This window comes from Lissotriton vulgaris, chromosome 3_2 (assembly GCF_964263255.1).
Source record: "Lissotriton vulgaris chromosome 3_2, aLisVul1.2, whole genome shotgun sequence".
Taxonomy (NCBI): domain Eukaryota; kingdom Metazoa; phylum Chordata; class Amphibia; order Caudata; family Salamandridae; genus Lissotriton; species Lissotriton vulgaris.
The window spans coordinates 195,605,248-195,630,029 of NC_141690.1; the positions used below are offsets into that span (position 1 = coordinate 195,605,248).

At 45.9% G+C, this 24,782-nt stretch overlaps 1 protein-coding gene across 1 annotated transcript in view; it reads left to right on the forward strand.

Moving 5' to 3' along the window:
- The window catches only part of LOC147725517 (uncharacterized), a 575,714-nt gene extending 559,197 nt beyond the window's left edge, over nt 1–16,517 (forward strand). Inside the window, exon 9 of the mRNA XM_086964208.1 lies at nt 16,051–16,517. Coding sequence (XP_086820334.1) covers nt 16,051–16,208 — 158 coding nt within the window. The 3' untranslated portion in view covers nt 16,209–16,517. The remainder of the gene's footprint in view (nt 1–16,050) is intronic.
- Nucleotides 16,518–24,782: the final 8,265 nt, after the last annotated feature.

Below are 24,782 nucleotides of genomic sequence, written 5' to 3' on the forward strand. Positions count from 1 at the left end.
GAGGCAAATACTTTTTTACCAAAACTCAATTTTCTTCATTATCCCATATGCATGCACTTTTAAATACGTGAGTTCAGAATATCAGTTGTACAAAAGGTGTGGCTAAAAAAGCAAACATTTTCTGAAAGCTTTATCATCCGGTAGCTACACATAAAATAACTTGCTACTTAAATGATTTTTTTTATGATAGTGGCAAATGCACTATAGTACATTATGAAAGTCTATTAGTTATTACACTGCAGAGGTCTGTGTGTAACCAGAGAGCCACATAATTACATCTTAGTGCAGTGCAGAATAGTTACTTGTGTATTTCTAGTGCCACAAGGTCAGTCTATGAAAGATAGCACTGAGATTATGTAATTCACTTTTTTTAAATTGCAGTACACACAGTAGAAGATATCCTGCTACAAAATGCTAAAAAGGTTAAGATAAAATGGTGTTTCAAAATATGTATTTTAATAATACCTAGACTGCACGTAATTATGTTTTTTTACATTACTATCCCTTCGACACATGCCAATTAAAAAAAACACTCACTGCACAACTCAGTTAACTCTTTGCACTACCACTCAAAAATAATGTATTTGCCTTCACAAATCTTTGATCAATTAAAGCCAGTACATATACTAACTCTCAAGCATCCTTTATATTATTAGATATTTCCCTTTACATTTGAAGATTAACTAGTAGGCCCCATTTGCATTTCTTTCAGGCAGGAGACACATTGACTGCCAGGCTTTGGCGTTACAGCAGAGGAGGTGTGCTCAATGGCACTTCAGTTAAAGCACTAGTTGAATGAATCGTCCCCACTGCTGCAACTCGAGAGGAAATAGAGGTTAAGGGAGAGAGCGACAGGCCAAGGGCAGCTGGGAAAGGAAGAGAGGAAGGGGTTTAGGGAGGAAAAGTGTAGCAGACACTCCGACACCCAAGGAGGACTAAAAGGACTCACCCGTCACTAGTAGTCGTGTTGCCAGGTGTGGGTGTCATCACAATAGTCTACAGTGCTTCCTTTCAATGAGGCCCAGCTGCAAATCCGGAAATCACCTCTCAGTTACAGCTCTAAACAAAATACACGAGGCACAGAAGCATGCGCTGTGTAACTGTTTAGAGGTCATGACCGCTCTGACGTCAGGCCATTTTCCAAATGCTGCAACCCTTCCCTTTCAAAGACGTCACACTGTGACAACTTAGCCTGACGTCTATAAACGCTTTTGATATAATTTAAAATAGGATGGTCATTGCTTTTATAATTACCATCCACATCCATGTATCGCATCATAGCTGCCAAGGTTTCAGATTCCTATGTGTGATATTTTCATAATTTCCGCTGAATTATGAGTGACATTTCAGCAACAATGAGTGACACTTTCCCATGTGAAAAGTCAAGCAATTAGGACAAGTGAAACATAATAATTAAACCAATCTGAGCAATGAGAAACTTTAAGAAGATTTTAAACTGCTGCAAAGCACCATAAATAGAGGGGCACTCAGGAAGCAAAGAGGTGGCAAGGGGCATGAGGAGTGGGAAAGAAGCATTCAAACTCCATGGTGGAAAGACTTAGCAGCATGGATAATGCGTGACATAGAGTGCCTGTTTCTAAGCACTACAAAAGGGGGAGGTGATGGACGGAGCATCTGAACCAATCAAACACTCACACACAGTCAACAGATCTGGGTTTAATCCATCACCGTTCTTTAGCCCACTCTGCCACCCCAGTTCAGACATGGCCATATGCAAATCAGTCTGACCCTGTGCCTCATGGGAACAGTCCAGCCGGAACTGCCAAGCCATGCCTTCCCTGGACCGGAAACAAGATTCTGAGGACCAGTTTCTGGCATTACAGCCGTCTTCAGCCAAGCTTGCTTGAATCCATTGGTAAAGTGAGCAAGGGACTCACGTCTGAGCATACCCTGCCAACTTATGGCGAACAAAGCGGTACAAAAGGGGGTGGTGATGGACGGAGCATCTGAATCAATCAAACACTCACACCCAGTCAAAAGATCTGGGTTTGATCCATCACCGTTCTTTAGCCCACTTTGCCACCCCAGTTCAGACATGGCTATATTCAAATCAGTCTGACCCTGTGCCTCATGGGAACAGTCCAGCCCGAACTGCCAAGCCATGTCTTCCCTGGACTGGAAACAAGCTTCCGAGGACCGGTTTCTTGCATTCCAGCCGTCTTCAGCCCGGCTTGCTTGAATCCAGTGGCAAAGTGAGCAAGGGAATCACGTCTGAGCATACCCTGCTACACTTATGGCGGCCAAAAGCGGGTCAAAAGGGGATGATGGACGGAGCGTTTGAGGAAATCAAACACACACCCCCAGTCAACTGATCTGGGTTTAATCCATCACCATTCTTTAGCTCACTCAGCCCCCCCCAGTTCAGACATGGCCATATGCAAATCAGTCTGACCCTGTGCCTTATGGGAACAGTCCAGCCCGAACTGCCAAGCCATGCCTTCCCAGGACCGGAAACAAGCATCCCGGTTTCGGATTCATCATCCTCATCAGCCAGGCTATCTTGAATCCAGTGTCCAAATCAAGTCAAGTCAAGTCATTTATATAGCGCGCTACATACCCAGAGGGTCTCAAGGCGCTTGAGGAAGGGTGGGGAATTACTTGTCGAATATCCAGGTTTTAAGTTGCTTTCTGAATGCAAGGTGGTTCTGAGTGAGGCAAAGGTGAGTGGGAAGTGAGTTCCAGGTTTTAGCTGCCAGGTAGGAGAAGGATCTGCCTCCCATGGTGGTTTTGTTGATGCGAGGTACAGTTGCAAGGGCTTGGTTGGAGGATCGTAGGTGGCGGGAGGGGGTGTAGAAGGAAAGTCGGGAGTTGAGGCAGTCGGGTCCAAGTTCGTAGAGTGCTTTGTGTGCGTGGGTCAGGAGGCGGAAAGTAATCCTCTTGCTAACGGGGAGCCAGTGGAGGTCTTTCAGGTGTCCGGAGATGTGGTTTTTACACGGGATGTCTAGTATGAGTCTGGCTGAGGCGTTCTGGATGCGTTGGAGTTTTTTCTGGAGTTTTGCAGTGGTACCAGCGTATAGGGTGTTTCCGTAGTCCAGGCGGCTCGTGACTAGTGCGTGGGTGACCATTTTTCTAGTTTCGGTGGGGATCCAGCGAAATGTTTTTTTGAGCATGCGAAGAATGTTGAAGCAAGAAGATGAGACGGCGTTGACTTGTCTGTTCATAGAGAGTGAGGAGTCCAGGATGACACCTAAGTTCCGTGCCTGGTCCGTCGGGATGGGTGCTTTTCCAAGGGCCTCTGGCCACCAAGAGTCATCCCAGGCGGAGGGGGAGGTACCAAGGATAAGGACTTCAGTTTTGTCAGAGTTCAATTTTAGACGGCTGTGCTTCATCCATTCGGCTACTTCTTTCATTCCTTCATGTAGGTTGGTTTTGGCGGTGTTGGGGTCTTTGGTGAGTGATAGTATCAGTTGAGTGTCATCGGCGTAGGAGATGATGTTGAGGTTGTGTTGGCGTGCGATAGCCGCGAGGGGGCTCATGTATACGTTGAAGAGGGTGGGACTGAGTGAAGATCCTTGTGGCACGCCGCAGATGGCTTCGGTAGCTTCTGATTTGAATGGTGGAAGGCGGACTCTCTGAGTTCTTCCGGCAAGGAACGAGGTGATCCATTCCAGTGCTTTTCCTTGGATTCCGATGTTTCTGAGGCGTTGTAATAAGGTGCTATGACAAACTGTGTCAAAGGCTGCAGAGAGGTCGAGGAGGATGAGGGCGACTGTGTCTCCGTTGTCTAGCAGAGTGCGAATGTCGTCTGTTGCTGCGATGAGTGCGGTCTCAGTGCTGTGTTTGGCTCGGAAGCCGGACTGTGAAGAGTCGAGGGATTTGTTGGTTTCGAGGAAGGCGGCGAGCTGGTTGTTGACAGCTTTCTCGATGACTTTGGCCGGGAATGGAAGGAGCGAGATGGGGCGGTAGTTTTTGAGTTCGGTGGGGTCGGCTGTGGGTTTCTTCAGCAGGGCGCTGAGTTCGGCATGTTTCCAACTTTCCGGGAAGGTGGCGGAGTTGAGGGAGCAGTTGATGACGTCTCGGAGGTGTGGTGCTATAATGGAGTCTGCTTTGTTAAATATGTGGTGAGGGCATGGGTCTGTGGGGGATCCTGAGTGGATAGAGTTCATCAGGCGGATGGTGTCCTCAGTGGAGATTGGGTTCCAGTCATTGAGGATGTTCAAGGGGGGTGGAGGTCCTGCAGAGGGTTGGGTGGGATGGTCTTCGGGTCGGTTGTCGAAGCTGTTGTGGATGTCTGCAATCTTGTTGTGGAAGAATGAGGCTAGGGAGTCGCAGAGGGCTTGAGAGGGGGTGATGTCGTTGGAGTTGGCTGAGGGGTTGGTAAATTCCTTGACGATGTTGAATAATTCCTTGCAGTTGTGGGCGTTGCTATCTAGTCGGTCCTTGAAAGCGGCTTTCTTGGCATTCCTGATCAGTTGGTGGTGTATACGGGTGGCGTTTTTGAAGGTGTCCTTGGTGCTGGTGTTAGGGTCTTTTTTCCAGGCCTTCTCAAGGGATCGACAGAGTTTCTTAGATTTCTTAAGATCATCGTTGAACCAGGAGGCCTTCTTGCTGCCTAGTTTGATTTGACGTTTTTTCAATGGTGCTAGGATGTCGGCGCTGTTGGATAGCCATTGGGTGAGGTTAATGGCTGCTTGGTCGGGGTTTGAGGAGTGGTCAGTGGGGTTTTGAAGAAGCGATGAGGAGATCTGGTCGATGGTGATTTTGTTCCAGTTTCTACGCAGAGTGGGTTGAGGATGGTTGTTGGTAGGGGTCTTGTTGTAGGTAAAGTGAACGCAGCTGTGGTCCGTCCAATGGAGAGTTGTGGTGTGGCTGAAGGAGACATGTTTGCTGGAGGTGAAGATAGGGTCGAGTGTGTGACCTGCGATGTGGGTGGGGGGTAGTGAGAAGTTGTTTGAGTCCGAGGTTGGCGAGATTGTCCAGAAGGGTGGTGGCGTTGCGGTCGTTGTTATTTTCAAGGTGAAAGTTGAGGTCTCCCAAAAGAATGTAATCCTCGGAGGGGAGGGCGTGTGGGGTGATGAAGTCCGTGATGTCCTCACTGAATTGTGCACGGGGTCCTGGTGGCCTGTAGAGGAGGGTGCCTCTGAGTGTGGTCTTGGGGTCGATGTGGATCTGGAAGTGAAGGTGTTCAGTGTTGGCGAGATTGACGTCTGAGCTGGTAGAGATGCGGATGGATTTCTTATGGACTATGGCGATGCCTCCTCCTGTTTGGTCGGTACGGTCCTTACGGATGATCTTGTAGCCTTCCGGGATGGCGATGGTGATGTCTGGGGCTGAGGAGGCGTTCATCCATGTTTCAGTTAGGAAGGCGACGTCCGGAGAGATGGTGTCTAGTAGATTCCAGAGGTCGATGGCGTGCCTGTGGACTGAGCGGGTGTTGAGCAGGATGCATTGTAGGTGGTTGGTGTCAGGTGTTTATTTTTGTGTTCGTGGATGAGAAGTCGATCTTGGTGCCGTCGAACTTGCAGGAGTGGCAGGAGAAGGGTCCATGGAAGTGTCCGGGAGCGGCTTGGACGCAGTTGTGGGGTCGGCCGGGGTTTAGGGCTAAGAGGGTGGAGGCGTCGTATGTAATGCGGGAGGGGTGGGTGGTGCGAGGGCCAGGGGGTCTGGCGCTGGGCGCGGTCCAGGCACGGACGGGCGGAGACGGGCTTCCCTTTGGCGCACCTTCGGCGCGATTGGGGCGCGGTCGCTGCGCGTGAACGCTGCGCGCAAATACTCCTGTCATATATGGTGGTGAGGGGGGAGGGGCGAGGGCGGGTCAGCTGGGAAGGCGGGAGCGGGGTGGAGACTAGGGCAGGGCGACCAACAACAACAACAACAACAAAATGGCCGGCGGCCTTACAGGATCAATCAGCTGCACTGTACCTGCTGAAATCGAATGTATCCTCAGTGACACACAGCGCAAAGCGGCAAAGGAAATGTGATGCCAGGCAGGCAGCAGCGGCCAGGGCAAGCAGCGGAGCGGCGCTGAATAATTAAATGAATGCAAAGCAGTAATTATAATTAAGCGATAATGTACAGAATAGCGCGATGCAGTCAAGTCAAGCCAGTGTCAAGCAGCAATGCAGTAGCGGCCAAAGCAAGCAGCGGAGCTGCGTAACGATACCCAGCAGAGAGGCAAGGCGGGTCAGGGAGCAGCGTGGGGAGTGGCCGTGTCCGCAGGGAGCAGGACGGTCACAGCGCGTCAGGGTCAGAGTGCGGAGGTAGAGCTTAGTGGGAGGGCGGGTCAGCTGGGAAGGCGGGAGCGGGGTGGAGACTAGGGCAGGGCGACCAACAACAACAACAAAATGGCCGGCGGCCTTACAGGATCGATCAGCTGCACTGTACCTGCTGAAATCGAATGTATCCTCAGTGACACACAGCGCAAAGCGGCAAAGGAAATGTGATGCCAGGCAGGCAGCAGCGGCCAGGGCAAGCAGCGGAGCGGCGCTGAATAATTAAATGAACGCAAAGCAGTAATTATAATTAAGCGATAATGTACAGAATAGCGCGATGCAGTTAAGTCAAGGCAGTGTCAAGCAGTAATGCAGTAGCGGCCAAAGCAAGCAGCGGAGCTGCGTAACGATACCCAGCAGAGAGGCAAGGCGGGTCAGGGAGCAGCGTGGGGAGCGGCCGTGTCCGCAGGGAGCAGGACGGTCACAGCGCATCAGGGTCAGAGTGCGGAGGTAGAGCTTAGTGGGAGGGCGGGTCAGCTGGGAAGGCGGGAGCGGGGTGGAGACTAGGGCAGGGCGACCAACAACAACAACAACAAAATGGCCGGCGGCCTTACAGGATCGATCAGCTGCACTGTACCTGCTGAAATCGAATGTATCCTCAGTGACACACAGCGCAAAGCGGCAAAGGAAATGTGATGCCAGGCAGGCAGCAGCGGCCAGGGCAAGCAGCGGAGCGGCGCTGAATAACTAAATGAACGCAAAGCAGTAATTATAATTAAGCGATAATGTACAGAATAGCGCGATGCAGTCAAGTCAAGGCAGTGTCAAGCAGCAATGCAGTAGCGGCCAAAGCAAGCAGCGGAGCTGCGTAACGATACCCAGCAGAGAGGCAAGGCGGGTCAGGGAGCAACAAAGTGAAACAAAAGGGGATGTGCATTATAGGTAAAAGGTAGGACATGCCCTGATGTGTGTGGCATGTCCTGATGGTGAATTAGTCATTTCTGTTTTTATCTATTGCAAGGCTACCTGTTCCCCATAGGTCAGAATGGGCAGTTTGATTATAACCTCTTATAATCCTAACGGACTCCGGTAACTAGGTAGGAATTCGAGTGTAGTATGCCTGAACTCAGAATGATCAAATACATCTTTTAGTGAAGTTGGTTTTAACATTCTGTGTTTGAAAATACCACTTTTAGAAAGCAGGTATTTTCTTGTCTAACCATCCAAGCCTGCCTCTTCTACGTTGTGAATTCCTTGTCTGCACAGAACTGAATAGAGAGATCTGCATGCAGATGGGAGGGAGGAGTTGCACCTAGGACCCGAATAGGGCTGTGCCTTCCCTCCACAATGCTGGCTCCACCTCCTGTGGTGCGTCTGATGTCCCTGGCCTGCACTGTGAAAGGAAAGAAGGACTCTTGTCAACAAAGTGCTCCAGAACTGACCAGTACTGGTCTAGGCAAAGGCCTCTCTGCCTTCAGAGAACAAAGAGAAAATGAGTATAAAAGAGGAAACCCAGACCCCAGAACTTTAGATCACTTTTGGGAAACAAGAAAAAACCTTTGCTGAGGGGAAGAACAGGAGTGCCTGAGGAGAGACTATCCCGAAGAGTGAGGGATTGGCCTGCAGTGGTTGCTGACTGCCAAAAAGAGGAGAAAGGACTTTGTACTACTTTCATTCTACTTGTGAAGTATCTCCAAGGGCTTGAAATAGAGCTTGCCTCCTGCTGAAGGTTCAGGGACAACAGACTTCACCCACCAGCTCCCCAAGAGTTCTTTGGAAGTGCCTGTGGTTCTGTTGGGCTTTCTGAGGGACTGCGTGTCGCAAAGAGCTGGAAGCGCGACTCACAAAGAAGAAGCGCGTTGCCGCCGCTGTCGCTTCACCACGCGAAAGCCCCTCGCATTGCCAGAGAAGAGGATCGAAGTCGCACCAGACGCCGCCGCATTATCGGAGAAGCATATCGCCGCTGCAGCTGTCTCATCATTGCCGGAGCGCCTCGCATCGCTGGAGAAGAGGAGTCACGTCCCATCAGACGCCGCCACATCACCGGGAAGCATGTCACAGGGCCTGTCGCGGCTCAGAAGAATTGCTGAGTCGCCGCACAGCCGTCAGGCGTGCACGCATTGTGTCGCATCAAGGAGCAGACGCCATTATTGTTTCATTGCACCGAATCTTCATCGCATCACTGCGTTGCGGGCCGCATAGCCACGGAAGCGCAGTAAGAAACCGACGCGTCATCTCCCCACGCTGAGAAGAACCGCGCATCCCCTATGCATCAGTAGGGACCAGACGCAACACCGTTCTTGCGTGTAAGGAACCGACGCATCACCTTCCCTGCAACACTTTCGTAGGTATAGCGTTATGCATCCAAAGGTACATTGAACTTAAAGTGTCGCATTTTACATCTAAAGAGAACTAAGCTATTTCTAACATTTGTAAAGTACAGTATTGTGGATTTTTGTCGTTTGTGGTCTTGTGTTAAGTCTATATAAAAATACTTATTTTTATACTACATCTTGTGTGGTGTCCATCTGCAGTGTTGTCACTGGGTTACTGTATGTGTTCACAAATGCTTTGCACACTGCCTCTGAGATAAGCCTGTCTGCTCGTGCCAAGCTACCAAGGGGGTGAGCAGAGGTTATATTAGGAGTGTACCCCCTTACCCTGACTAGACGCAAGGGTCCCTATTTGGACAAAGGTACCTACCTCTGCCAACTAGAGATCCCCCAAATCGAACAGTGGATTAATAGTGTGTTGATTATTTCAATTAATTAGAATCTTATAAAGGGCTACTACTCACCCAGGAGGGTCTCAAGGCACTGGGTAAGGGGGTCTGCGGTTCAGTCGAAGAGTCTGGTTTTGTGGTCCTTCCTGAATTGCAGCAGCGATGGCGTTTGCCTGAGGTGCAGAGGCAGAGTTCCAGGTCTTTGCAGAGAGGTAGGAGAAGGATCTTCCTCTAGCTGTGGTCTTGTGGATCCTTGGGATGCTTGCCAGAGCCAGTTGGGGGTGAGCAGAGATGTCTGATGGGAGTGTAGAAGGAGAGGCAGTGGTTAAGGGTATGCAGGGAGTGTAGGAGAGGCGGTGGTTAAGGGTATGCAGGTTTGATGGTGTTGAGGGCTTTGCAGGTGTGCTTGAGGGGCTTGAAGGGGATTATCTTGTTGACAGGTAGCCAATGAAGGTCTCTCAGGTGGCCGGTGATGTGGTTGCGTTGTGGGATGGTCACGATGAGTCTGGCGGAGGCGTTCTGGACAGTCTGCAGTTTTAAAAAAAGTTTCTGGGTGGTGCCAGCGTAGAGTATGTTGCCATAGTCGAGTCTACTGCTGAGTGCATGGGTGTCTTTTTTCCTGGACTCAGTCGGGATCCACTTGAAGATCTTTCAAAAGAGGTGGAGCATGTGGAAGCAGGAGGACAATACTGTGTTGATTTGGCAGTTTATTGAGAGCGAGGAGCTCAGGACGATGCAGAGGTTTCGTGTGTAGTCCATGGGAGTGGGGGGATTCTGAGCTCTGCATGCCACCAAGAGTCATTCGAGGTAGAGGATCCTTGGATGGGAACTTCGGTCTTGTCTGAGTTAAGCTTGAGGCATCTGTCCTTCATCCAGGTGGCGACTAGTTTCATCATGTTGTGGAAGTTGCTCTTGGCGGCTGTGGGTTTGTCTGTGAGGGAGAGAATCAACTGGGTGCCATCAGGGTGGGAGATGGTGTTGAGTCCGTGGCTTCTGACGATGGCTAGAAGCGGGCCATGTAGATTATGAAGATGGTGTGGCTCGGGAAGGATCCCTGCTGCACTCTGCAGCTGATCTCTGTGGGTTCTGATTTGACTGGTGGAAGTCGAGATTGTTCGGCTGGTGAGGAAGGAGCGGATCCATTATAGGGCTTTGTTGCGAATGCTGGCGTCGTGGAGTCTTGCCCAATGGGTGTGGTGGGAGACTGTGCCAAAATCGGCCTAGAGGTCCAGGAGGACGAGAGCTGCAGTCTCGCCTTGGTCGAGTAGGGTGCTGTTGTCGTCTGCAGCGGCAAGGAGAGTGGTCTAAGTTGCTTCTGACGCACGATTGGGAGAGGTCCAGGATATTGTTCGTTTCGACGAACTCAGAATTGGGCGTTGATGGCTTTCTCAATGACTTTGGCTGGGAAGGGGAGCAGAGAGATGGGTCGTAGTGTTTGAAGTCCGTCGGGTCGGCAGAAGGTTTTTTCAGCAGAGGATTCATCTCTGTGTGCTTCCAGTCTTCCGGGAAAGTTGAGAACTTGATGGAGCAGTTGATGGTGCGGCAGAGTTCGGGTGCAATGGAAGTGCTGGCTCTTTTGAAGATGTGCCCGCATCCTCAAACACATTTACACTGCCTGTCCTTTGCCCCCCCCCTTACTTTTCTTAATAATTCTTTTACACAAGGGGTGGTGACTCCTTCCCTAAAGTCCGCTACTATAGTGCCTATCCTCAAGAAAGCGGGGGCCGATCCTTCCGCTCCAGCCAATTACCGTCCAATTTCGCTGCTGCCCTATTTGGGCAAGGTGCTGGAGCGGCATGTAACAACGGTTTTCAGCTCTTTCATTGAGGAGAATGGGGGCTTAGCGCCCCGACAAGCAGGATTTCGGCCAAGACACTCCACAGAGTCCGTTGTGGTGTCGGTCCTTAACAACCTTAGGGAGGGAGCAGACCAAAACCATCATCAGGCCCTGGTGCTCCTCGATCTCTCCGCCGCCTTCGACACGGTGGACCATTCCATCTTGTTGTCCCGTGTCGGAGCGGCGGGAATCGGGGGCTCGGCCTTGGTCTGGCTCTCCTCCTTTTTAAGGGACCGCACCCAGGCCGTCCGGCTGGGAGACTTTTCGGCTGCCTCATTACCTGTCACCTGTGGTGTTCCTCAGGGTTCTTCTCTCTCTCCTCTCTTGTTTAATCTCTACATCGGTCCTTTGATTTTTGCTCTTCAGCAGCTGGAGGTCACCGTTTTTAACTATGCGGATGACCTCCAGCTTATCTTTAATCTCTCTTCCTCTCCTCATTCTATCTCTAATTTTCAGTCAGTTATGGTTTTCATCAGGGACTGGATGAACCACAACCACCTAAAGTTGAACCCGGATAAGACCGAGCTGGTTCTTACGGGTGGTTGCTCCAGTCCCTGGAATTCTTTATTTTGGCCTTCTTCTTTTGGGCCCCCTCCTTCTCCTTCTGCCTCAGTCAAGACACTAGGTGTCAAACTCAATAATCAACTCACTCTTCACTCACAAGTTAGCCATGTTGTTTCCTCTTGCTTTCTCACTCTCCGCACTATTCGCACTGTTTCTCGCTTTTTCTCTCCTCTGGCACTCAAGCTGATTATGTCCGCTCTTGTTGTCTCCCGGCTGGACTACGCAAATGCCCTGTACAATGGCATTCCAGCGTATAGCCTACGGAAACTCCAGTTGGTTCAAAACCAGGCAGCCCGACTTATTCATGGCCTTTCTCGCTCGCATCATTGCACTCCTCTTCTGAAGGCACTTCATTGGTTGCCTGTTAAAGAGAGGGCCTTGTTTAAGTTGGGTTGTATGGTTTTTCATTCACGGCGGGGCTCTGCTCCCGCCTTTATTTCTTCCATGATCAGGGAGTATATCCCCACTCGAGAGCTTCGCTCTTCTTCCCAGTCCTTGTTGGTGGTCCCCCGCTTTAAGCGCAAGAAGTGGGGTGGGTCGAACTTTTCTACTCTGGCACCCACCTTTTGGAACTCTCTACCGGACCACCTAAGACTGGCAACACACTACCTTCCCTTTCGGAATAACCTCAAAACCTTTCTTTTTAAACAGGCCTTTCCCTTGTGATATGCTCTCACTTCTCCTTAGGCCCACCAGTTCTTAGGTGTGGTGGTCACTCTCACCCATTGGTACCCTGCCCTCCATAGCGCCAAGAAACCGCTGGTGAATGCTGCGCTCAATAAATATTTTAAATTCAAAATTCAAATTCATGTGGCAGGGATCCAAAAGGGTTCCAAAGTGGTCTTCATGATCCTGGAGGTGTCCTCAGATGTGAGGGTAGCCCAGTTGGTCAAGGTTGGCTGGGGGCTGGAGCCATTGTGTGTGGTGGTTGCGGTTGCGGTAGATGGGCCATGGGGTGCGAGGCTGTTTTAGCTCTCCTTGATCTTGCGGTGGAAGAAGGTGGAGAGGTTGTCTCAGAGGTCTTGGGAGGGGGGGATGTCTGCTTTCTCTGTGCTGGGTTTGGTGAATTATTTGACTATTACAAAGAGTTCTTTTCTGTTTTGTGCGTTATTTGTATTCGATTTTATATAGCACGGACATACAGGCTTGCTTTAAAACACTTTGGACCACTACAAGTATGCACACAGAAATATTACAGGTTGGCAGTCATGACATTGCACTCAGAAATACCACAACAGGTCCAGTTAACTAATCTGTTCTTTGTCACAAATGTGATTACAAAAACACTTCCAACACGCATTTCGACTGTATTAGCTACTGCCTGCACTTAATATCTACTTAGTAAAATACACACAGACAGTTTTCGAAATTTCTCGAACAAAGAAGTTGTCATTTACTTTTTCCTGAACAGGGTAACTCTGGCCCTAGGAGACACGGGGGCTGGTGGAGGAATACACAGTCTTTTAGTATAGAGATACAAGTAGGCAACTATTAAGTGCATGAAGATATAATATTGTCGACAATATTTTGGAGAGGAATGTATAATAGTCACACCTGCCTTCGAAATTATTAACAGGTGGCAGCTGAGAGCTGTAGTAGCATGGTAATATTTTGTGTTGGTGATCAAATATGAATGCAACGCACGCATCACGAGCATCTTTGTTTATGAGGCATACAATTACAACTAGAACACAACTTGTGTTTGAATCATTTCACTTTCGTTCCTGTCTACCTTTAACCCCTTCACTGCGGCGGCTATTCCGCCGCAGTGCTAAGGGGGCGGGGCGGAAATGCGGCGGGCGCATGCTGGTGACGGAATCGCTCCGTCACCAACGTCGGTTGCGCTGTGCTTATGACGGAGCGGTTCCGTCATGGCCCCGCCCACTCAATAGAACGCTCAGCGCAGGCGCGGAATTCACGCCGCGCATTAGCGTCAGGGGGACATGACGGAGCAGTTTCGTCATCAGCAGGGTAGGGGTTAAAGTAGTCTTGGCAGTCCCGTAAAACATGTGACCAACATGAGCAGAGCTGCTATTGGGTCGTTCCGTAACAGAGTAGGAATGCATCTGTGACGCATCCAGGCAGGGTTCAGAGCGCGAGCCGCCTGCATGTGTATCCAGGTAGGTGTCTTTGGAGCTTCTAGAATAGAGTTGTTTACCACCATGTGGTGCCGCCTCCACAAGGCCAATACCACTCAGACAGGGGCTTCGGCTTCTTGCTCTGTGTCCCCAGACACCAGCGTCCTACCCAACAGTAAAAGAGGTTGTGGCGCTATGGCCAGAGCTGCCGACTGTGGAGCTAAGAAACAGGGGTTTAGTCTCGGCGTCGGCTCAGCACCCTATGATTCAGGCAAAATCACTCCATGTGCTTACAAAAATGAATGTGCTCTTTTGTAAAGTAACTAAAAGCGCTCCAGTAATGAATGTGTCATCGTATCAAGTGAAAGCGCTACAATAATACCTTCGGGTGGAGTTTGTATATACAACTGCATACAAAGTAAGGGGGAAGGAATGGTGCCTGAGAGCAGCTGCAGAGTCCTAGGAGTCTTGTGGGCTTTAGAACAGTGCCTCCAAGCTCAGAATTGACATGCGAGATATAGTATTAAACTGATGAGGAAAAAAATTAAAACAAATAACTGGCGGGAGGGGTGAGGGACTGAAGCACCAGGCCCAGGAGTGAGTGGGAAGGACCCCAATGCCTAATGCACTCTTGGGAAACCTGGCAGAACAGCTTTGTAATGAAAATTTAAGCGAGAAAGGCATCTAAAATGGTTACGTCATTAAAACAAAACAAGTTTGCTTTTCAAGTTAGCGGTCTGAAAGGATGCGGCGTAAGATACAGTGCTGCTGACTTTGGAACTGGGAGCCAGGTTCAAGTCTCGCTGTCGGCTCTACCCATGCATTAAAAAACAATGAATTGCAAAGCAGTAGGTCTCCCATTTATGAGAGTTTGAGCTATTGGCATTGTAAATGACAATGCCTTTGATTTATGTGTTTTTAAAACCGATAAATAAACGGCATTGTCATTTACAATGCCAATAGATTAAACTCTCTCAAATGGGAGAACTATTGCATTGCACATGCTTTTTTTGTAAAAGCGCCCCATGCCGCACTTTCACTTTAATGGGGGCCGCACCCTTTTGTTTAGACACCGCTCGTCTAAATAAAGGGGCACGGCCGCCATTAAAGTGAAAGCATGGTATGGGGCGCTTTCACAAAAAAAGCATTAGTTTGACAAATTGGCAAACATGCTTTTTTTTACTAAAAGCTCCCCATGCCGCGGTCACATTTAAACGGCAGCCACACACCTTTCTTTAGACTCTGCTCGTCTAAAGACAGGGGCGTGGCCGCCATTAATGTGAAAGCACAGCATAGGGCGTTTGAAAACAAAAAAGAGTGAAGAAATAGGAAATAAACACATGCAGCTGCGTTCCAGTACTACAAATAAACCAAAGGCGCGGCCACCACTATACCAGCGTGGCATGGCGTTCTATGGAAAAATACAAGCATTGCAGAAAAGCGTGTCCTGCCTGGTGAAAAATATTTAACAAAATAGTGCTCGGAGGCTGTAACTAAAGCCTACCGAGTAACAACACATGTAACGGGGTATCCTTGTAGGAAATTACAAAATGAGACAAGGCGGGACTAAGGAGGGACTACTAAGCCTATTGACCAATGAAAAACCACAGTTTACAAAGGACAATGACATAAGTCAATGAAAAATATGGGTGGAGAGTAGGCAGAGCTTCAAGTCAATACCTGAATACAACATGCATCGCAGAGCAGTGCATGCACTTCCAGGCTCGACCTAAAAATATACGGATCGTAACAAATAGTATTAAATAGTGAGAATGGAAACAAAATTACAAAGGCTCCTGTACAACGGCATTGGTTGTTTGAAGTTAGTTTGTGAACATGTACATTACATGTGCCGATCCATACTACGGCAATGGTTCAACTCCCTTCATGAACGTCAGTGAACAAATGGCGCAAATCCAAAGAAAATAAACGGGTGCTCTCACTTTCACAAATCAAAAGAAACAGGAGTGCTCTCACTTTCACATACGCACAGTAAACACCGCACGCGACTAACTATCTTCGGATAGAACAGCTAAGTCTGCAAAATTAAGGTACGCACGTAGCTACTCAAAACTCAGTGGTATGTTGAAGAGCTGTTAAGAATAAAAAAAAGAAAGTCCCTAAGCAGAAAGTAAAAAGTGGAAGCCGACAAGTCCTGTAGTCACAAGTCCTGGGCAATGCTAAAGGGCCCTCAAAGTACATACAACAGATTTTCCAGACAGCCAAGTGCTGTCTAGGCTCGACCTAAAAATAAAGGAAGTCTCCATGAGATGGATGTAAGTGTGGCTTTTTGAATGTGATATGGAACTTAAGATTACTTTACTAACTTTGAAAATGTAGCTCCTATAATTCCTATTACAAAAATGACTTGTATAGCTTACCCTCCATGTGGGTAAGCACTACCACGCCCCAAAGGTTAGTACGCGGTAAGCACTATACAAATGCTTCAATACAAATCAATAGAACTAAGTGACCGAGAGTTTAAATAAAAAAAACACATTGGGGGTTATTAACCTAGGTGTATTTCTTGAGCTCAACTATTTAAAAAAATATGCATTGCTTATTGGTAGTTCGTGACCTTTATTTGCATTTTAACAGTCATTACAGTGTCATTAATTCGAATGAATACACAAGTGTTTTGGCTTCCATTAATTGCTACTGTTTTTCCATCTGCAGTTGTAGTACTGGCGATAGCAATAGTCATTGCAAAATGGAAGCAACAGAGGGGCAGCAGCGTTGATTCGTCACTGTCTCCGTTGCTGCGGAAATCAAGAAAACGCACTAGGGTGTACGGCGTCATCTGCCACGCAGAGACCGTTTACGCCGGCTGGTAGTTTTCCAGAATACCTCGAAATGAAGTCTCGACCGGCACTTTCTACTGCCACTTTTCCGTTGTAAAATATAATTGTGTTTGTAACTTTGTGTGGGTGTAAAAACTTAATCTTTGAAACCAGGCTAATCTGGAAGTGTTTATTTTTTTATATGGGTACTGAAAAAATTGTAATGTGCAAAAGTATCATTTCTTTCATCAAAACCAGATATCGAACATTAACAGTAACCTACTGGAAATTAGTGTACAGTATATTATATGTAATATATAGGAACTATGCATATATGTATAAATAAAATTCCTAATATACTTATTCAAACAAATGTTTTTTTAAATTGTAATATAGTATTCAACATGCACCTAGCTGCATACTTTGAACCAACTTGCCAAGAGAGGGCTTGTCACTTAGTTCAATCTACTTCCAAAGTCAATTTCCAGGAGTTTAGGCAACTATCCCTATCCACCGAAAATTATTTTCTTAATGGGGGTCAGTTTGGGGGGTAGTGCTCATATTCTTTCTCATCTTTTTGGCGTCAAGTTCAACCCAGTGATGCAAGCAGCTGTGACTAGCCAAACCGCATTGCACATGGAAATCAGCTTTGCAAAGGAAATCAGTGCTATTTTAGGTGTGTGGTTTTGTTGTAAGGGCTGCAGTGATAGAAGCTGCAATGACCCAGATAAGTGCAGAGATCTCAAGGTGTACCATTGACATGAATGTTAGGTACTCCCATTGCCTCTGTTTGTGTCTGGAAGCTTCATTAGCCATGCATTACAAAAGAATGACTTCCTAGGCAGACCCCTACACTTAATGCTTGTGACAGCGAAGATGAAATACACCATATAGTATAAATCTCATTTACACTAATTACACAATGGTTGTAATGTGGGTTCACTCAAACAGATGGTTTAGGGGATTGGGGAAGTGAAGCTGAATGAAGCCCAGCCTAAAAAAAGAGTTGTAGGTCAGTGCAAACACTAAGCAGCGGAGGTTGCTTAGAGCATGGGGTAACATACATTCATGAACATGAATGCCCTACACAATGCATGTATGAATGGCCCTAGCAACAATTGTCGGGAGTCTCTATACAGTCCTTGTATCAATGGTCCTAGTAACTAGCATCAGCCGGGCAGGTGGCTGCTCCGTTGCAACTGTCAGCACGCTACTTCATGCACTGTTTTGCTCAACTGTCATACAGTGAGCGGTGTTTGTGTCAGTCCCTAAAGGCATTGCATATCGGATGTCAATCATGTTTTGGTTCTGTCGCTCCCTGCTGTCGGTGAATGCATGGCACAGGGAGGGAAGGTGGGGATGTGAGGGAGGCATCCAGGTAGCCACCATCTTCACAAATTGACCTTTCCAAGAAGCATGCATATAAGAAACCCTTCTGAGCACAGCTTGCATGTAAACCACCCATTTGGCACTCACATTTTGTCAGCAACATGCATTCATCTGAAGGAACTAACCTACATGTTTATGGCTGCTAGGCATTCACAATGTATATTCTGTCCTTCTGTTTACCTTTCCTGTTTTTCAAGCTATTGGTGAATGTGTGGCTCAGGGAGGGAGACAGGCAGCCGTTGTCATGCAAGCCGAAAGGTGCTGCTAAAGGATTGCTAGATGATTTTTTTCACCATGAAGATCCACTTAAGGGTTTGCTGTTTCAGTGGATGTATGATGCCAGGCTATGTGTTGTTATTAAAGTGCTTTAAAGATAATTTATGGTACAGAACAGTGCTTCTCCTGTGTTTCAATCGGTTTGCACACCCTGTATTTGGGTTTGTTTATATGCTCAGGTCTGTCCACTCAAAAAGCAAGGCCAGTTTCCACATTACTTAGGAATGTTTGTGGGAGTAGAGGTGGTTTTCATGGCGACATGGCCACATAGGGGCCGATTATGATGCAGCCTGGAAAGGCTCCGACAGTCGGTCAGCTTTCCGGGCCGCTTCTCGGTTTAATTTCCGACCGCCGCATTGCAATGCTGGCGGTCAGAAATCAAACAGGCCGGTCATTCCGGCTGGCTTCTGATGGGCTCAAGGAGCCTGTCGGCCAGTCGGAGGGTGGCCTGTAATCCCAAAGGGCAGCCTTTCCGCCCTTGTGATTACAATACTCTGTCTCCGGCAGGCTTTCCATGTTGGGCTTTCCGACATCGAAGGCCTGTTAGAAAGCGATTATTGGGGGCCCTAGCAGGGCCCTCTGCCGCCTTTGGTTGGGGGCCAAGGGGGCTCCTATGGTGACCCCCTATTCAACCCTGAGGTGCCTGCCACACGATGCAGGGATGTCCACTCTATGGGAGCTTGTGTTACGGCCGGTTTACGGCTGTAACACAAGCTCCCATAGAGGAATGGGGGTATGTGACAGAACAGTGTTCAGTCGCATCATGATGAGGCGGTCGGGCGGTCCTGTTTCTGAGACTGTGTCGACATCGTAATAGGCCCCTTAGTTGGGAAGATCATCAAACCCTATTGTAATTCGTAGCTGCTTATTCCTCTGTATTATGGAACTTGAGTATCACCTTACGGAGAAAAAACCTCGAGGAAATCCTATTCTAAGAAATAAATATTTCTTCACGAATTGCAGTCTTTCAAATGAATGCCATTCCAAAGATGACATGCCCGTCCTTGTGAATGCCTTTCTCCTCCCTTCACCCCCCTAACTGTTTCCAACTCAGTGCTGTCCCAACTTCTTGACAGTTGTTTTTGGTTTACCCTTGTCCTTAACCACAGCTTTTACCCCTACTCATGACTGTACCCTAGCACCCATACACCCTGGCACCACTTGCCCCTGCCTATTGCCTATTATCTCCACCCTTAACTATGCCTTAGCATTGTTACTTATACCATAGTAACACTAACCATATGTGTATCTTAGCACTTCTATCGCTACCTTTACCATTGTACATCTTATCTGTGCCCTAGTATCTACACACTTGCCAATCAATATCCTTGTACGACTTTCCTTTAGCTTTAAAGCTCTATATCATAGCACCTCGATCTCCTACCTATACCATAGTATCCCTTCTCCTCTCCCATACATTAATCCTGCCCTTTTTATTCTTCCTTGTTTTTGTGCAATATTCCTGCCACCCTTTTCTGTTTTTTTTTAAAGCAAGGCAGTAATCCTAGCATGGTAACCATATGACTATGTATCAAGGCCCACACTTTCCCAGTCCTATCCTTTCATTTAGCAGGTCTTTGATTCTGGTCAGCTGCTGCCTTGATGCATTTCAGTCAAATCAAATGGCCTAACATCTGATAACTTTGATTTTTTTAAGTACATACCATGTACTTGGAGTTGTATGGTACCCCTCTGGTTACACACCTGGGTGTTTTGAGAAAATCAAAAACTCCTTTCCAGCAAACTCTTGCCCCTCCTCCTTTCCCTCTCCTGGTAGTTTTTCTTGGGGAACCAATGCCATACCATTAGATCTTAGGAGAATGACTAGCAAGTGAAACCTCCAACATAGCCTTTTGTGGATCCACAAGTTTATGGTCTTCCATGTCAACAAAACATTATGCTCATAGCAATATTTCATTAAGAGTTTTCATTTTTCACCCTCTTTGCCATTTTCTTTTTAGCTGCATTCAAGTAGCCCACACAAGGATAATCTCTAGAGTACAGTCAGAAGTCAAATTGTAACACCATTAATCCAAATGCTGTTCTTTAACTGCCTGTTAATACTTTGTGATCCATAATTCTCCATAAAATGGACAAACATCAATTCTTTAATGTATATTTTTTGCCTGTGCATCATTCTTGCTTAATGAAGTCCTTTTAAGAAAACATTTTCTGCTGACCCACAAGGTGTGGTGTGATGGAGGATGATGGTATTACAGTCACCATAACCTGTCTTTTTGGGGGGAGGGGGCATTTCTGTTTTCAAATATTTGCTGCGGAAGCTATTCTCTCACATGCCATTTTATCTGGATCTTTTTCTGCTTACCTAATTGACACAATTCCAGGCTACCAAAAAGTAAATGTAAAAATTTTTACTCGCAAATCTAAGTAAATGCCTGTCAGTTTATTTAAGCATGGATGGTAACAGATTTCTTTTATCTGCCAAGAATATCAGATGATTTGTAAAATACATAGTCCAGGCCTTGCAACAAATGTACATTAAAACACAGTTCTAAACAACAGGTCTTACCAGACTTGAAAAAATATTTGTGTTCTGTTGCTTTCTTTCAAATGAAATGTAAATAGTAAATATTTCTCCCTTTCTTGATGTTCTGTTGCTCTTGCTTTTGTAAATAGCCTGCTGAAGTCCATGTGGTAAGATTTAAAAAAATGCAGTATAATTAAAAATGAATTAGCCATTTCTTCTGTACTAAGGAATCAAATGGAAATACTCAGGTTACTTTGGGCCCAAAAACTTTGATTACATGAATATTGTTGTATGTTTAATGACATTTAAGGGTCACATAAGTAAAGAAGTCAATTTCCATTTTTCCATCAACCTCCTTACTGACTTCCTTTTCCCTTCACCCCAGATACCCTACATATTGAATCCTCATTCCTCTTCCAAATAATTCTTCATTGTAAATCTCACACAAGATCAAAGAAAACCCACTACAGCTATGTAAAGCACAAAATCAATCTGAGGATGGAGGCTAAACTATCTTATCAGACACAATTCTATTCATATTCGTTTTGAAACCATGTTACGTTGACCCAAATGTATAAATTGTTTCTTCATTGAAACATCACTTTATCCATTGCTGCTTTAATAGTCGTTCATCTGGTCAGCTCTCAGCTTTATAGAAATATACATATTGTGATGCACCAACAGTAAATAATAATGTGAGAGAGTCCAAATCATAATGTAGAATGTTCCATATTTCCTTTTTTTTGCTTGTACAGTTGACATATAAATCCAATTATTGCAGCAAAATAGCACGGCGAGCATGTTCAGTGAGTTGGCACGTCTGGAGGCGGCAAAGGACATGTGTAAAGAATACACGGGTGAAGGGCAATCTAGCGTGACCAACATATCAAGATCGGACAACAGCCTGAATACAAAATTTAGTAAACTTGAAAGAGATTATGAAAGAGAGATGCGCAAGTGGTAGGAGGAAACCTCTCTTCTGAGGTATAGCGATGTCGACCGAGTACCACGTGGGCTGCGTGTCTATACTGTTGGAAGAATGGGCCACACACACTGCACTGTCCAGCAAGGGGATGTTAAATATCTTAGTAAAGTTCGCGTGGGGCGATAATCAAGGCCCTCAAAGAAATTCAGGAAATGGAGTAAGAATTATCTAAAGAAGAGGATTAGAACAAATTAGAAGAACTAAGGGAACAGATGAAAAAGTGTTTAAGTATGAGGCAAAAATCAAACAAAGGAAACAAGAAAAATTTGAGAAACAAGAGAGATTACCTGTATAGAGCACTCCAGTCTGTTAAAAGCAATCCAGTTTTATTTGAACTAACGTCTTTTGAAATTTGCAGAGCACAATGTGATGTTACTGAAAATCACAGAGCTCTGCTTAACAAACAACATTTTTCTTTCAAGAGAACTATTACAAGCAGATCTCTGGGAATTAAACGCTCCATGCATCTAGTAGCCATCCACCAAAGCTTGTACAGAGTATACCTTATGGCGAACTTTTGAGACTCAAAAGGAGCAGCTCTAGGAATTGTGACTTTGAGATGGTATTATTATTGAAGTGTGTCCTAATATTGGTAATATTGATCCCATGTTGGCATTCCTCACATTTATTGCATTTTACGAATCCATAGGTGGGTGTAAGCTATGTTGTCTTGTTTCCATTTGACCAAATACCACTTCTTGCTAAATCGTCCCTCATTAACTTGCCTCATCTAAAACATATTCTCAGGCGTCCGTAATTACCTGCCCAATGACTGGATCATCCCTTACAATGTGCCAATGTTTGTTTAAAGCAGACCTCACTCTCATGCATGCTTTATTGTATGCGGTGATGAATCTATGTTCACTATTGTTCTCTATATTCTTGTTGATTGCAAATAAAACCTTCTCCCTTTTGTATTGCTTTGTTCTCTTAGATACCACATCTAGAATGTTATCTGGATAACCTCTAGTTTTGAACCTTTTCATCGGTCTTTCAACCTCAAGATATTCCTCTTCAGTACTGCACACTCTTCTGGCTCTAAAAATTATCAAAAAAGAAAACTCTTGATAAGCAGGGTAGGATGGAAACGTTGAGCATGCAGGATACTATTTCCTGCTGTAGGCTTTCTATATAATGTAGTTACTAGCTTGCTTCTTTGCTTCTTGCATAAACACATCCTGGAATTCTATTTCTTTTTTGCTTATAAATGAGAGTTTCAAAGTATTCTTACTTTATTCTAAAAATTGTATGGCTGTAGTAGTAGATCCTTTCAACAATATAAATAAGTCATCTGTGAACCTCACCCATAAAACTGTGGTCTGCCCATTGTTCCTTAGTACTGACTCTAACCACCTGCTCACCTGCAAATTTGCATAGCTGGGGGCAAAGCAGGTGCCCATTGCTTTTCCCCTAAGCTGTTGGAAACCTTCTCCATTAAACATAAAGATATTTTTCAAAAGCACGATTCCACCATGTTAAGCACCTTATTCTCAAAAAGTGTTTCAACGCAGCAAGCCCTTCTGAATGTCTTATGCTGGTATACAGCGATGTCACATCCATAGTCATGAGCTATATGTCCTCCTCCCACCTAATTTCAAAAAATCTGCATTGTCCTTGAGATAGGATAGTAGTGTAGCTACCACTGCGCCAAAGAAAAAATAAATATACTAGGAAACATTTTCAAACATGCTACCCTGGACCATTATAATAGGGTACCCAGGTGGGACGTGTTTGTTTTTATGTACTTCGAGGATCAACTAAAAAATGGCCATTTTAGGGTGATGCTGCTTTAGAAACCCATACTCATCCCAGCTCAATAAACTGTGCTCCCTCCAATTGTCACTTTCAAATAATCAGCCATAGTAATCCTACTGTAACATTCCTCATTATCAAGGTTCTTGTATGCTTCTTGCATGTACATATTGTTATGCCATAGAACCACCTTTATCTGAAGTCCTAGCCACCCCATTGTCTAGGTTCTGCAGCCTCTGTATGGTTCTTTTGTATGTTTGGTGCTTAAACCTCCATTTTCTAGAGAAACAGTGCTGTATATTTCTGAACTCCTTGATCATCGTCTCCGAGAAGATATCAATGTTATTATATGGTGTCTGTAGAATATATCTAGAGTTTGGTCTGAAATGTATCCCCCGCACCGTGTTTATATCCAAGGCAGATAATTCTTTGTATAACACGGCCTCAGTTTCAAATGGTGTCCCAATTTGTTCTCCAAATTCATTGAGAGCTCTCAACCGGTCTATATCAGAAATTAGCAAGTTCATAGTTCCGTCTGTACTTTTGAGTCCCATTTCAGCTTTCACATCTTTACTTTATGTATGTTAGACCGTTTCAATTTTCCTATGAATTTATGCAGATCTACTTTTTGTGCTTAGCCTCAATTGGGCACTCGACAATAAGATAGACCTAACGCTAAAATCTGTGTTTCTGCAGCTGTAAGAGTCTCTTCAGTGAGATGTTATACTGCTTGAATATTTAGGATCACTTCTTATTGTTCCTAGTTGATCTCCCAGGTAATTTGCCTCAATCTTATTTTCCCTTGGCCTCAATCCTCTGCTTTCTCCTCCTTTTAGTTTTGTTTGTCCTCGTTTGGGCCGGTGTTGTTTCCTTTGGTCCAGCCTAAAAAAACAAAATTCATCTACAGCGGACGTGTGATTTGTTGCAGTTTCTTTCCTTACTGATTCACCTTGTTCCACTTCCGAACCGGTATCCAAGCTTAAATCACTTAATGAGAAATCTTGCTGTGTTTTATTGTAATCCTTTGTTTTCTAAAAGAAATAATTCTTCTAGCAAATGTATATAGCTGCCGCCTTTTGTAATCAAAGGGGCCTCATTAAAATTTGGTTTCTTAATTTTTATGCTCTCCTCATATTGAGTGACTCTCTCTACAAGTTCATTCCTAAATTTTGAACCTTTCTCTTTATCAATTATTTCATTTAATTCCTTAATCTTGTGCAGCAGACTCGCTCTTTCAACATCAGCATGTTTCATGAGTATTTTTAACATTGCAAGTGAACTGGTAGCGTTATGCTTTGCCTATTCTTTTAGCAAGTCGGAGTGGGGGTTCTCATGTGTTGGTGTAATCATAATTCGTAGCCCCCTTGGTACTCTCCCCACATCCACATACTATTTTAGTGAGGCAATCTCTCACTTTCTACAGAGCTCTTGCTTTTTCTGTTTCTCTAGTAGTTGCTTATTTTTCCACAGACTCTCTCCCGGTCTTGTGAGATTAACTGTACCTTCCCTTGAAGGAACCTTACTGTCCCCACTCTGTGAAGAGTTCAGCTGCAGCTTGTCCCTTAAGTAGGCAGTCTTCAGTCATAAAACTCTACTGTTAACAAGCAGTATCCACTTTTTGCAAACGACCCTTCAATGGGTCTAAAATGCTCATTCTGGCTCGGAGCGCGCAAATCTTACCCGGGGGCTTGCTGTATTTAAATATGTATATATATATATATATATATATATATATATA